Here is a 13,453-nt window from a genome sequence, read left to right on the forward strand (position 1 = left end):
CTGCTCTTACTACATACAGTCTTGTCCTCTCAGTAAATGGCACCATCATGCCTAGAACTGCTTAAAGAAAAAACCAGGACTCATCCTTGAGATTTCTCTTCCCCTTCTCCTGTATATCCAAGGTATTGAAAAGACCTGTCTGTTCCATTCACAGCACACCAGTCCATCCATCCATTTCTCTCTCCCTTGCCACCCCTCATCCAAACCAGGCAGTGGACTATGGAAGTAGCCTCCTAACTTCACTCCCTGATCAACCCTCGTTTCCTCCAATTGATTTTTCAAATTGATGTTTTCAAAACACCAATTAGATTGCATCATTTTAAAGAACCTCAAACCTTTGAATAGCTTTCTTTCACTTCAGATAAATCCAGAGTCTTCACCACAGTTTATAAGACCCTGCCTAATCTTACCTTTTACTGTTCCCGCCCCCTCATCTCGGTCTGCTGTTCTCAGGTCCTAGAACTTGCCAAGACTTACCCGTCTCAGGGCATTCACCTTCGCTCTTTCTTCTGCCTAGAATGTTTTCCCCTGACTTGACTTTATCCTTCCCAGCCTTCAGGTCTCTGTTCAGATCTCACCTCCTCAGGGAGGCTTCCCATGGCCACCCTGTCTAAAGTAACCCATTCCCCAGTTCCCGTCTTACATCTCTCTCTATTGACTTATTTTAAAGAACTTTGTACAATTATCTTGTTAATTTCTTTTTAATTTAATCTTTAAGAGGCCAGGAAGCTTGCCAATTTGTTCCCTGCTGTTTCCCCAGGATCCAGAATAAATGTGGCTCCCGGTAGTGCACTGAGTATGTGTTGGAAGATGAGTAAACCTGACTTTAACAACTGCAGTGTGTCCGTAAAGTCATGGTGCACTTTGGACTGGTCATAGGAAAGCAACAAAAGATGATAGAAATGTGAAATCTTCCCTAAATTAAAGGAAAACTCTCCCAGTTTCCTTTGGGCTCACGCACAGATTTTTTAGGGCTCCTTAGGTAGCTATCCCGTATATCCTCTACAGACTCATCACTGACTGATGGCCTACCAGAATGGAGTTTCTCCACCACACTGCTGGTTTCCTTCAACTGCTTATCCCACCGAGTAATGTTATTCCTATGTGGTGGCACTTCGTTATAAACACTCCGATATTCATGCTGCACTTTGGTCATAGATTCAAATTTAGCGAGCCACAGAACACACTGAACTTTCCTCTGTTCCGTCCACATCTCGACTGGCATGGCCGTGGGCTGCTCCGCTGTATACACAGTGTTACGTCATCATCCGTGCATACGGACATGTTGCCACATCATCCTATAGAAACTGGGAGCCTTTTCCTTTTATTTGGTGCAGATTTCACATTTTTATCGTCTTTTGTTGCTTTCCTGTGACCGGTCAAAAGTGCACCATGACTTTACGGACACAGTGCATTTTCTCTCTTACTCATATACCTAGTACACAGTTATAGTTACAAAATACGAGGAAACTTCATTTTGGGAAGATTCTTACCAGTGACACATTTCAGTTTTAGCCTCCTTGTCAACAAGAATCTCACATATCACACTGAAATTATCAATATCTGGCATGCTTAATATTTACAAATTTCCAAGCATGCACATAACAGTTACTATTTAATGAACACATATTATGCATCAGGCTCTAAGTACTTGCCATATATTACCTCATTTAAACTTCTCAACTGGCAATTTGAAATAGTTACTGTTACTATTATAGCATATACAGGAGAGGACACTGAGAATGAGTCTACTTTGAGGTGAGAGATGATAAATGAGAAATGATTTATTAGAAATTAAAACAGACTGCATTAAAAAATAATGAAGGGAACATGCCAATATAGTGACTTTCTTATTAATGGTAAGATTACAAGTGATTTTTATTTTCTTCTTTGTAGAAGTACTTGATAATGGTTATGCTCACAAAATGCACCCTTTCCACACATACATTTATAATTAGTGTAGAACTGTCCCCGAGAACTAACAAGTCTCAAGAGGGTCCACCTAGCAGAAAAAGGAATATTGTACTGATTTAATAGGGAGTGTGGTATTTGACAAATATCAGCAAAGCACCTTTCCCCTCTGTAATTTACATGTATCATCTGTACTATTATTAATTAATATTTACTTGATATTATTTTACTTGATTCACTATTTAGCCTTGTCTTAAACAGTAATAACTGTGAAATCACAGGATTGATTTATTCACTTTAATTATTTTCTAATGCACATTAAAATAAACATATAAATATTAAAATAAAAATGTTGATTTAAAAGCCATTTCGAGTATTACCAAGAAGATACAAACAGTGTCTTAGGAGACTCTGAACCACTAATGAAAAGAATCCTAGAACACAGTCCCTTTGACGCTTCTTCAAGGTAACAGACATTTTTATGGCAGTATATTGACAATACCATTTCAGAACTTGTGCACTTTTGTAAGGCGGAAAAATGCTGTCAGCCCTACTCCCTGGTGCACTAAGTGGTGTGAACTGCATGCTTGGAATGGTCAGGAATAGAAAACAGGAGGGCAGTGTGCTGTCGGCTGATTGGTGCAGGAAGTAACAGAAGAGCAGCTTACATTCGTTATTGGATCACTTTCATTCTCCGCAACACATCCCTGCAGACTGAACGTGAGAGCTTTACAAGTGATCATGACTCTCTTGGCAGCTCTTTCTTCAAAAGGCTTGATCACAGACTCGGGCTCTAAGAGATCCTTTTTCTGAAGTTTCAGGGTCTAGAAAAAATTTTGACAGTTTTACTCAACAAATGTCCATCATAAGAAAATAAATTCTAAATTCTAAATCACAATTGTATGGATCAAGTTCATGTTAGCTCAGAAAGGATTTCAACTCACATCTATATCTGGATCCATGGAGAATAGATTTAGCCTCTCCGTGTTTCGAGATCCTTTGACAGTCTCTTCAGTTTCTGTGAGGTACTACAGAGGGCACTGTGTTAGGGTGGGGTGTCTAATTATCCATATACCTACAGCCTAGCTAGCTCCATCCCCGGGCGAGAAAAGCCCCTTAGTATTACCACAGTTCTAATATCATCCATTAATATTTGGCAATTCTTATAAAAAAACATGCTTTTATGTTTTGAGTTTTGTGTTTCTTCATCTAACTTTTTAAATAAAAGCATTTGCACCTTTTCCATGAAAGCACTAACTAATAAGCAATGCAGATTTATATGCATAGCAATGTGTCAGCTTTATTACTTTTGCAAAGTCTGGATGTAGGCTGTTCTCTGAAGAATCTGTTTCTTCTGGTGTGCATTCACATGTGATTGAGTTATCCAGAGAATCTTGAAAAGATACACAAAGATAGGTTATTAAATAATACTCATGAATCTTAGGCGAGCCTGTGACATATGAAAACTGGGTCAGACCCAAGAGCAATGGTGATGGATTTTGCCTTCACTGTATCTTGGCTCCAGTAGTCCATATAGTTAGAAGATATTGGCTGGGAAATCAGACCTCCTGAGGATCTTTTTGGGACACTTTTCATGACATTATCTTGTTTCCATAAAAATGAACCCTTATAATATTACATTTATATTTGGGGATATCTGGACATTATCAGTGCATAATAAAGTTTTCTTATACATGTATGTATTTTTGATAATTCTAACTCTCAGGCCATCAATTTAAATCCACATGCTAGCTTCTATTACTTAAACTTTCTGAGACTCTGTAAAGATTAATACTCTAATTGAATATTATTAAGTAAATCATGAATTTAAACTAACTACAATGATACATAGTAGTTGCATTAAAATCAACAATGGTTTTCTTCCTAATTATCCCATGACTTGTCCACTTTAAGGCATATAATACTTAGACTACTAAAACTTAAGGACATGTTGATTTCTAATGTACCATGCTATTGTGCAAAATGCTTAAAAAATAGTTTTCCTTTGGGAAGAGTGACTGACTCTAAAGAGGAACTCATCTTCCACATAGTTATATGATAGATCTGTTTTTCACCCATATTTTCCTCTCTATTGCTTCTTCTCTTTGTTTAAAGTGAAATAGAATTTTTAGAGGAAATTAAGATGGACAGAAAATTTTTTTTTTGTTATAAAAGTAACGCTATGCAAGATTTATGGTACTTCCACATAGATCTAAGCTGATCTTAGTATGATCAGAAAACAGGCATAATATTCCTCTCAATTTAAAAGAAGTAAAGCATATCTGTCTTTATAGACTATAACATTCATCAATTAAATTTAATTAAAGGCCATAAAACACAAAACAGCCCCTCTAAGGAAACATTCTATCAAACCTGGGTACATTTTTATTACTGCTGACAAAGGGTTCCCAGCACCATTTGCTGGGTATCAACCTCAATTCATTACCAGTCAACTCAAAATTGTAGCTACATATGGTGACACTCACTATTCAGTAAAAGTAAAGGTTGAGGGGTAGTAAGCTCCTGGAGCAATTATCCCAGGGACGGATGAGCTAGACCTGAAAGCTACTATGGCTTCTAGGAGCTTAAGTAAACCAAACACAGAGGTCACACTTGACAAAGGAAGGGAGGTAGGTGTATGCGCTCTCACCTAGACCCAGGTCAGTGAGCTCCGCGCTCCTCCGACCCTGAAGCGGCCCCTCTGGGCTGATTTGCAGGATGCGGTTGAGAGTGTGGATCCATTCATCCATGTCGAACTCTGTTTCAGCCGCCAGCACAAAATAGGTCAGGTCATGCATTTTCAATTCAAAGGCATATTTTCTTAGTCTATTATTCTTTGGTATAAGAAAAAGAAAAAAACCCAGACAATAAGTATTAGAGAGTAAGAGACATATTTTATGGGATCCTGGTGCTTCTAAAGTTTTTCCATACAAGTAGGTAATACAAAAAAAATCTACCAAAAAAGGATACAAATTTAGATGGGTATGAATTATTTTACAATTCTGATACTAGTATTCAACTCTTACACTGTTCTAAAGTCTTCAGAGTTCCCACATTGTAATAAAGCAAAGCTAAATACTTGAGATTACTCAACTTTGTATATGTAAACTATAAATAGGAGAACCAGAAGATGAGTGTTATTATCGTGTGAGATTGTGGCTAAATATCAGTTTATATATATAGTGTGTTTGTAAAGTCATGGTGCACTTTTGACCGGTCACAGGAAAGCAACAAAAGACGACAGAAATATGAAATCTGCACCAAATAAAAGGAAAACTCTCCCAGTTTCATACCTATTCAGTGCAGTTTGATGTGGGCTCATGCACAGATTTTTTAGGGCTCCTTAGGTAGCTATCACGTATAGCCTCTACAGACTCGTCACTGACTGATGGCCTACCAGAACGGGGTTTCTCCACCACACTGCCGGTTTCCTTCAACTGCTTATCCCACCAAGTAATGTTATTCCTATGTGGTGGCGCTTCGTTATAAATGCGCCGATATTCATGTTGCACTTTGGTTACAGATTTGAATTTAGCGAGCCACAGAACACACTGAACTTTCCTCTGTACCGTCCACATCTTGACTGGCATGGCAGTGGGCTGCTCTCCTGTATACACAGTGTTACATCATCACCTGCACATGCTCACATGCTGCCACATCATCCTACAGAAACTGGGAGGCTTTTCCTTTTATTTGGTGCAGATTTCACATTTCTGTTGTCTTTTGTTGCTTTCCTGTGACCGGTCAAAAGTGCACCATGACTTTACGGACACACTATATATATATATATTGATAATAGGGTTGCTATTTTTGGCAAGAAAAAGTAATTTTTAATATCCTCTTGGCAATGTCTTCCTTTTTGGGGATGCCTTTATACACTGTCCTAAAATAAAATTCTCCTTTCAACTCCCACAATAGCACAATTACAACTACAAATACAACACTTACTAAACACTTGCCATCTGTATAGCAGGAACTGTGCTATATATTTTATAGTCATTATTTTATTTAAATCTCCCAATAACCTTATGAGACAAATCATATGATTTCATTTAACATATGATGACATTGAAGCTTCAGGGAATAAATTAAAATGAGCTAGGGATTACATGAGTAGCAAGTGGCAGAGAAGGGAAATAACCTCCTTAGACTTTAACACCCACTGAGAGGACTCGGGTACAAAAAAGATGCTCAGCAAATGCCATTCTCCTTCCAGGCTACTCCTTGGCACAATCTCACACCAAAGGGGTACCCATGGCCTTGGAAGCAATACATCTTCTAAGTTCTGAGAATAGACAGTGGGGAAGCATGTATGTGTCAAGAAAAAGTGAAATTTGGAAATTGGAGGAGAAAAAGAATTAAACTTCGTGTTAAATGTCACAGCTCAAATGCCACTTTCTAGACTCCTCCAAGGACAAGCTCTTCGCTTCTGTCCACACTTTTGTATTATTGCCGAGTATTATTATTTCCTTGCCTTGTGAGGACTTACTCACAGGCTGGCTTTTTTATTATTAGCCCATGAGCCTGATAAGAAGCAGAAGCGGACCAGCTGTTCTCAGTGCTCAGGGCAGTGATAACATCCATTCAGAAAGAGGTGGTTATTGTGCGTCTATTCTGTGCCAGGCGAAAACAGACACAGTCTGCGCTGGCAAAGAGGGGAGGCAGGTGTTAACCAATTAATCACACAGACGTAAAATTGGAAGACAAATGTACCTAAGTTTTGTATGAATATATGGAAGAAGACGCATAAAGCCAAGGTATTAAGAATTCTTTTTGAGAGCAGAATTGTTATTGCAACAGGAGAATACAGCTGTTCTCACGAGAGAGCGCAGAACAGGATGGCTTTGACTCGGTAAGTGCCAGAGCTGCTCTTTGAAAAGTTGTTTTGGCTGCAGCGTAAATAGAGAAAGGCAGAGGCCCCAAATGTTAATGGGCAAAGCAAACACCTAGGCAGCTCTTTTAAGTATGTGAGTTCTTAGAAGTCACATTCTCCTGAAGGGGAATGGTCAAACCCCTTCCACACACCCTCACACACGCTTCCTGGGGTTTCACCAAAGGTGGTCCAGAGAACCACCTGTGACCTCGCTGACATAGAGCGCCGGAGGACAAAGACAAAGTGGCTGATAGCAAGTAATCAAAAGAGAGACAGGTCTGCTTAAAAAAACAAATCCACAGGAAAAGAAATAGACAAGAAAGAAAGAACTAGAATTAGAAATACCCAGAGTTCAGGACCTAGCTTTGGCTAAGATATTGTTAATTATTTGAGACTAGCAAAGGCAAGCCAATCTCAGTGTTGTCTTGAAAACAAACAAATGAAAGAAACTCCTGGATTACTCTTATGTTCTAAACAATGTGAACTGGGAGATGCACAGCTACGTAAAATGCTGACACTGGGTCCAAGTTAAAAGTGGATCTGGCTGCAGCCTGCTTTTTCCAACACTGATGAGAAACAACTAACAAAATTTTAGAAAGAAAAGGTTCTGAAATATTTTAAAAATTTTTGATTTTCTAAATTGCATTCTGCACATCAAATGAAATGAATTTTGTTGCCAATTTTGACAGTATTATTAAAAATATTTTTAAAAAATTGAGCAAAGGCTAATAGGCCCTTGTTTCTCACAAGGAGGTATTTATAAATGAAATAAATATTCTATTTACAACTGCTCAGAAATCAAATGATCTTTTTTCTACTTAGAGTGGAGTGGAGCTGCTGCAGGGTAGAGAAGCTGATGTTGGAGAGGATGAAGATGCCCAACGTGTTTCCTATCTCACTCTCCAAAATAATAATCAGCAGAAAGGAAAGGACAGACATTAGAAAAATCAATGGGACATTTTAATAACCTCGAAATGCAATAGTTAAGTCATAAAAATGGTAAGCAAAAAGTAATCATAGTCTTTTCATTCCTCCAATTTTCCTCTATTTCCCTGAAATCAGTGTTCTTTGTGTCTACCCCAACTACTTTGTTCATTCAAGCTCACCACAGCCCATCTACGTGGCTTCATAAAGAATAAAAAACCTGAATGTGTCCTAATGCCGTCTGATGTGTTTAATGAGTTGTAGAAAGCTGGTCTGTTTCCACAATGTTCATCTGGAAAACTTCTCAAATAGATATATTCCCAGGAAGCCATTAAAGCTGATGGAAGACTGAACGTTGAAGTAGGAAGTTACCCACACAAAATATTCCACCACACCAGTGACGGTGCTAGCATATTCTACAGAATTTTACAGAAACAAAAAGAAGAGTTTTAAAAGGAAACACACAACATCAAATCCTGGTGGCTGGTAGGGTGGCTACCATCCATGCAATTCTTTCCAATCTCTGTCTATTTATTTGTTCATTCATTAAAAAAAAAACTTATTGAGTACTTTCTCTGTGCCAACACAGCATGAATAAAACCCATGTAAAGTGCTTGCCCTCATCGAATTCACAGTCTAGTGTCATGGAGTGTCAATAAACTAATAAGTAGAACTATAACATATATAATGTGTGTAAAGTAATATAATAGACTATCATGAAGGGATAAATATAATTTTATTCTTGCATGTATTAGCAGAACCTAATGCTTGAGATGAGTTGCTCATGTTTTATTTTTATAATTGTGTGTGTGTGTGTGTGTGTGTGTGTGTGTGTGTGTGTCCTTTCACAGGCTGGAAACTCTTCAAAGGCAGGAGCCACATCTAATTCATATTTGACTTTCTCACAATGCTTTGCATACAGAAAAAATTTCAATATACATTTGCCAAAAGTGAATTCTGCATCTAAAATTCGATGTTTAACAATGCGCATGTGCACATATTTGCAGTGCTTCCAGTGCCCACGTGGTTTATGTAGGATAAATGTATGTATACTGCACACAGGGATGCCCACTTGATGTATAATAGCCAGTGCATTTCCTCGGGCATCTTTCTGTAATTGTGGACACTCCTGCGCCTCCGATCTAATTCATTAGCTCTGCGACTTGGGAAAGCTGCTTCACCTCCCTGAGTTTTACTTTAATAACTTACGATAATAGTAACACGCATTCTACCAACTGCTGTCAAATAATATATTAATTGAAGAAAAATACAAGTGCCATTCTGGTTCTTATTGTTATCATGAGAAGTGAGATTTTTTTACAGCCGGGGGTTTGTCAAGGGGAGGTTTATAGGTCATATTTGGCTTTCGATCTGTTTCCTTAGCCGGCCCACCTTTGGTTCCCCATCTGACTGCCTTTCTGTGGGCCCGCACACCCACCCCAGCTCCACACCGGCCACGCCTCTCTCTCGGTCTCGCATCCCGCCCTGTTTCCTTTAGCTGCTGGGCTACCTGAGCTGCACAAGGCACCTGAGTTTCTAGCCTGTGACCAAGCACATGAGGCCATTATTTTGAACCCCATATCTACCACATGGTAGATCCAGCACCCACCGAGAACAAAATAAACCATGTTTGCCACCCCACCAATCCCCATTTAAGTCTGTATAAAGTGGCATCAGTCATTATTGCTGCTGAGGTAGGGACCCTAAGCAGAGGGGACCCCTGGGCTATTCATTCTCTTCACAGTGGCAAGACCTAGAGTCGATGGATGCAGGGACCAATAAATTACTGAATAAATGAGAAGATTCTGACAGAACACGATAGAATAACAGGCCTATCTAGCCCTTGGTCTCAGATCAAAACCAAAGAAGCAAAAAATGAAAGTGCTGGGCCAGGCTGGTGGTGTGGGGCTCTAAACCAGATCTATTACTGTGGGGTGGTATTACAAAACAGTGGGAAACCACCATTATTCTTTATTTTACCAAGATCCAGGAAATTTAGGTTAGCGTTTTTCTCTACTCAAGGTAACCCATGGAATGGATTTTTTAAAATTCCAAAGCTTATTCTTAGAAAAACATAATGATATAGAGTAGGTCTGAATGGCATGTTCACTAAGAGTGGTATGAGCTTGAACTCTTCAAGGATGCTGGATGGTAGGTAGCACTTTCTGAGCCAAAATCTTTGTTCCTCTTCGCTGTTTTATTCAAAAGAAACTGACAATGATTCTTGACAAATAGGTCTGACTCATCCCACCATTCATTTCCTCTGTGCTTTTGTGTGAAGTGTTTCATCTTCAGGCACATTTTGTGCTTGAGAGCTTGTTATAACAATGACCCAACTTGCACTACTTCATTCAGATTATTCCTTCCAGATGCAGAAACTTGTCAGTCAAAAGGAGCTACAAGCAAATACATTAAGAACAGAGACCCAGACACCATGTGATAAGTGACCCAGATGTCTACCTTCCTAAAGTGATCTCAAGAAGTTGAAAGTCCCTCCCTCTAAAACAGGTAACGAGTTCTTGATAAAGAGAAATATAAGCAAAGGGACAGAGAGCTGAACTCTTTACAAGATGGAATAAGTGTTCCCAAATATTTGAATGGCTACCGATGGGAAAATGCAGTGCGATTATTCAATTATGCTTTAGCATGCGATCTGCTTCTGGGTATCCTATCTACAGGCCTGTATTTTCTGTGCAGCCTTCCAGCTGGCTGGAAAGAGTTTTCACTGTTGTTCTGTGCAACTAGAACATTCCACTGCCATTGTAGCTCTTGAGACACTGTAACAGTTAGATGTGAGCCTGCGTCCCTCTCTGGTTTGCCTTCAGTAGGGAATTTCCAATGCCAAAGCACAGTTCCTAGCCTGTCAAAGCCTTATATGAATGAATGAATGAATGAGCACATAAGGGTAGACATTTCAGAAATGTAAATGAGAAATTTTCTATAAAGGCTTTTCCACATTGGAATGTTTATCCTCCAAAGTTGTGACCTTTGTAAGTAATGGAAAGACTGAAGAAGAAAGGCTAAATACACACAATCCCTGATGCTTTTCCCATGGCAGCTCATTTATTCTAGTTTTACAGGTGAGAGATCTGAGATCAGAGAGTTTAAATAATTGACTCAAAGCCCTCCCAGAGTAAATGGTGAAACCATAATTTTAACACGGACCTGTACCCCTAGGAGATGCTCTCTTTCCAAGGCACTGCTCAAGCAGAGAATGAAACACCTTCTAAGAGGTTCCTATAGTGGAAGGTCAGATCGGAGTGCTAAGGTGCAGGTACAACTCAGAGCTAGCTTACAGGATATTTGAAAGAAGAAATTACGTATTATCTGTATCTCTGCAAACCTAATGTAAAACAAGATGCTTCCTCAGAGATGACTCATTTGCTGGGGCAAGCTTGGAAGTCTAAATGGAAAAGGAAATAACTTTTCCAGTCAATGTCTATAAAACATAGTTATTTATCTTTAACCTATTGCTAAAGACATATTTCTAAAGCAGTCTCCTCTTAACAGACAGCAGAAAACGAACTCCACCCTCTATTAAATCCTTATTGCCCTTTCCAAAGAAAAAGTTCTCGTATGTGTTTACACGCAATTATTTTTCACTTCTGTTGGAGTGCTCAGCAATGATTTTTGCCTTTTAAAGTTCAGCATTATTACTTTCTGGAGGAAGCTTAGATTTTGACAGATGAGCCTTCCAGAAATAGGCTAAACTTAAGTGACTGGGAAGAACTCTGTTTTGTGTCCATGTACCCGGCACCCCTGGTGTTAATCCCAGATGTAATCAGCTACAGAGCAAGCTGCATGAATGCCTGTGGGAAGAGACTGAGCTGCTCCTAGTGGCCTGTGGCCAGAAATAGAATCCTTAACCTCTCAATAAGCCAGCATCTTAATGTGAAGTTTCAGGCAAGATTGCTGAAACACATAGTGCTTCAATTTTGACGTTAAGAGGAAATAAGGGCAGCTATTTCATCAAAGTAGAAAGAATAAATATCTTGCAAGTAATATGTCCAAATGAGATCTCTGAAATTATTCTGCTGCTCTTTGCCCCAGTGGTCCCTGCCAAGTTAAATAGGAAGGACAAGAGTTAGAAGGCTGAGCAGTTGCAGAGCAGCACTGTCTGTTAAAAACATGTCTGTTTCTGAAACTAAACTCTTGGGAATCAATGCAATCCTTGTCTTTGAAGGAAACCTCCTCTTAGAAGGAGGATGATGTATATGCACATTGTGAATTTTCTATCTCATACCCAATAAAAAAGATAACATTTATGAAGTGCATTCTTTGAAGTATATGATTTACATGTTATCTTACTGAGTTCTTTAGCTCAGTGGTTCTCTATGCCACAGCCATAAAAGTGGTTCATTTTCCTCTTTTCCCCAAATATATCAGACTTGTATATTATCACCTCAGGACCCTTGCACTTGCTGCCTCTTCTTATTCTTTAGTCTCTAGATCAAATACTTTCTCTCCAAATATGCTTTTATTACTTGTGGAGAATTAATCTTCTTTTGCAACCTCACCATTTATCTCTCTCCTTTCAGTAACATTTTTTTTTCATAATTCCAGATTTCACTAACTGATCCGATTCTATTTCTGTCTTTGCCTATATATATTTTTATCTTCCTTTATTGAAAGTAGGTTTTGTGAGATCAGGGGTCAAGGTTGCCTTGTTCTTTATTGAATCCCTGGGGTCTATAAAAATTCTTGGTTCATTTCAGATACTCCATAAATATTTGTGGAATGAATAACTGATGATTGGATGAACATATTCTTTGATTTAAAAAAAAAAACCCGAGAGGGTAAGGATTTCTACTCACCTGCACCACACCCGTACAAGAATCCAGAAAGATGCAGCCTTTGGGTTCTTTGGATATTTTTTCATCTTTGTAAAAATTCATGATGTAGGAACTATCAGGCAACTGAGTCAGCTGAAAGTAGCGCTTTTTGAATGACTAAATAAAGGAAAAGACACAAGGAGGTAGTTCAGGTTGCAGTGTGCTATTACGGAATCTAGCATTTTTTCTCTCTCATTCTTTCAGGACTGCGACCTCAGAAAGGCACTGTTCAAGAGAAGAGCACGCTCCTTTCTCATCAATAAAATATAACACGACACACAAACTCAGTGCAAATGGGCCTCCTCTGCGCTCTGACTGAAGGAGGGGGTGTCAGAAAAGTGGCAGACAGAAAGATACATCCTGACGTCTCCTTACCCGAACAGTGATGGTGTTGTTCACAGTGCTGTTGAAATTCCCCTTGTAGAGCCAGCCGGACTTGAACACTCCGCTTCCTCCCGCTCCCCCACCGCCCTTGGAAGACGAGTGGGACGTGGTATCCTGCACAAAAAGGCATCATAAGTGTTGGGCAAATAAGTTTGTAAATATGATATATATGTTTGCTCGCTTGTGATTTATATTGGGTGTGGGGGACAGGTTATAAGCAGGCAGGGTCGTTGTAGCCTAAGGTTTAGTTTTAAGACTAAGCTTTTCCCCACACCCTTGACTGATTGTATGATCTGGGTGGTGCACTCTCATGAGGAATCCCATTATGCCTCAGATGAGTGACTTTGTATCAGAGACTTCCTTATTTGTATATTGGATTAAGGGTTTTGGTTTTCTACACTATAAAGTGGGACAGACCAGGAGCTTGCTCACACAGTTCCTGCTATCACGATTGCAGGGGCTTCCCTGATCCCTTGCCCTTCATGGGAAAAGCTGGTTTTCTGCTTTTCCCTTGTCTTCTTTTGTGGTT

The 13,453-nt window shown here is 39.3% G+C and overlaps 1 protein-coding gene across 5 annotated transcripts in view; it reads right to left on the reverse strand.

The window, feature by feature from the left end:
• The window catches only part of DOCK10 (dedicator of cytokinesis 10), a 263,955-nt gene that overhangs the window by 87,905 nt on the left and 162,597 nt on the right, over positions 1 to 13,453 (reverse strand). For all 5 annotated transcript variants that reach the window (XM_066344983.1, XM_066344985.1, XM_066344987.1 and 2 more), the window contains exons 6-11: positions 12,916 to 13,038; positions 12,523 to 12,657; positions 4,562 to 4,745; positions 3,219 to 3,304; positions 2,856 to 2,939; positions 2,580 to 2,735 (exon numbers count right to left, since the gene is read on the reverse strand). In XM_066344983.1, the coding sequence (XP_066201080.1) occupies positions 2,580 to 2,735; positions 2,856 to 2,939; positions 3,219 to 3,304; positions 4,562 to 4,745; positions 12,523 to 12,657; positions 12,916 to 13,038 (768 nt within the window). The remainder of the gene's footprint in view (positions 1 to 2,579; positions 2,736 to 2,855; positions 2,940 to 3,218; positions 3,305 to 4,561; positions 4,746 to 12,522; positions 12,658 to 12,915; positions 13,039 to 13,453) is intronic.

Source organism: Saccopteryx leptura, chromosome 7 (genome assembly GCF_036850995.1).
Source record: "Saccopteryx leptura isolate mSacLep1 chromosome 7, mSacLep1_pri_phased_curated, whole genome shotgun sequence".
NCBI lineage: Eukaryota > Metazoa > Chordata > Mammalia > Chiroptera > Emballonuridae > Saccopteryx > Saccopteryx leptura.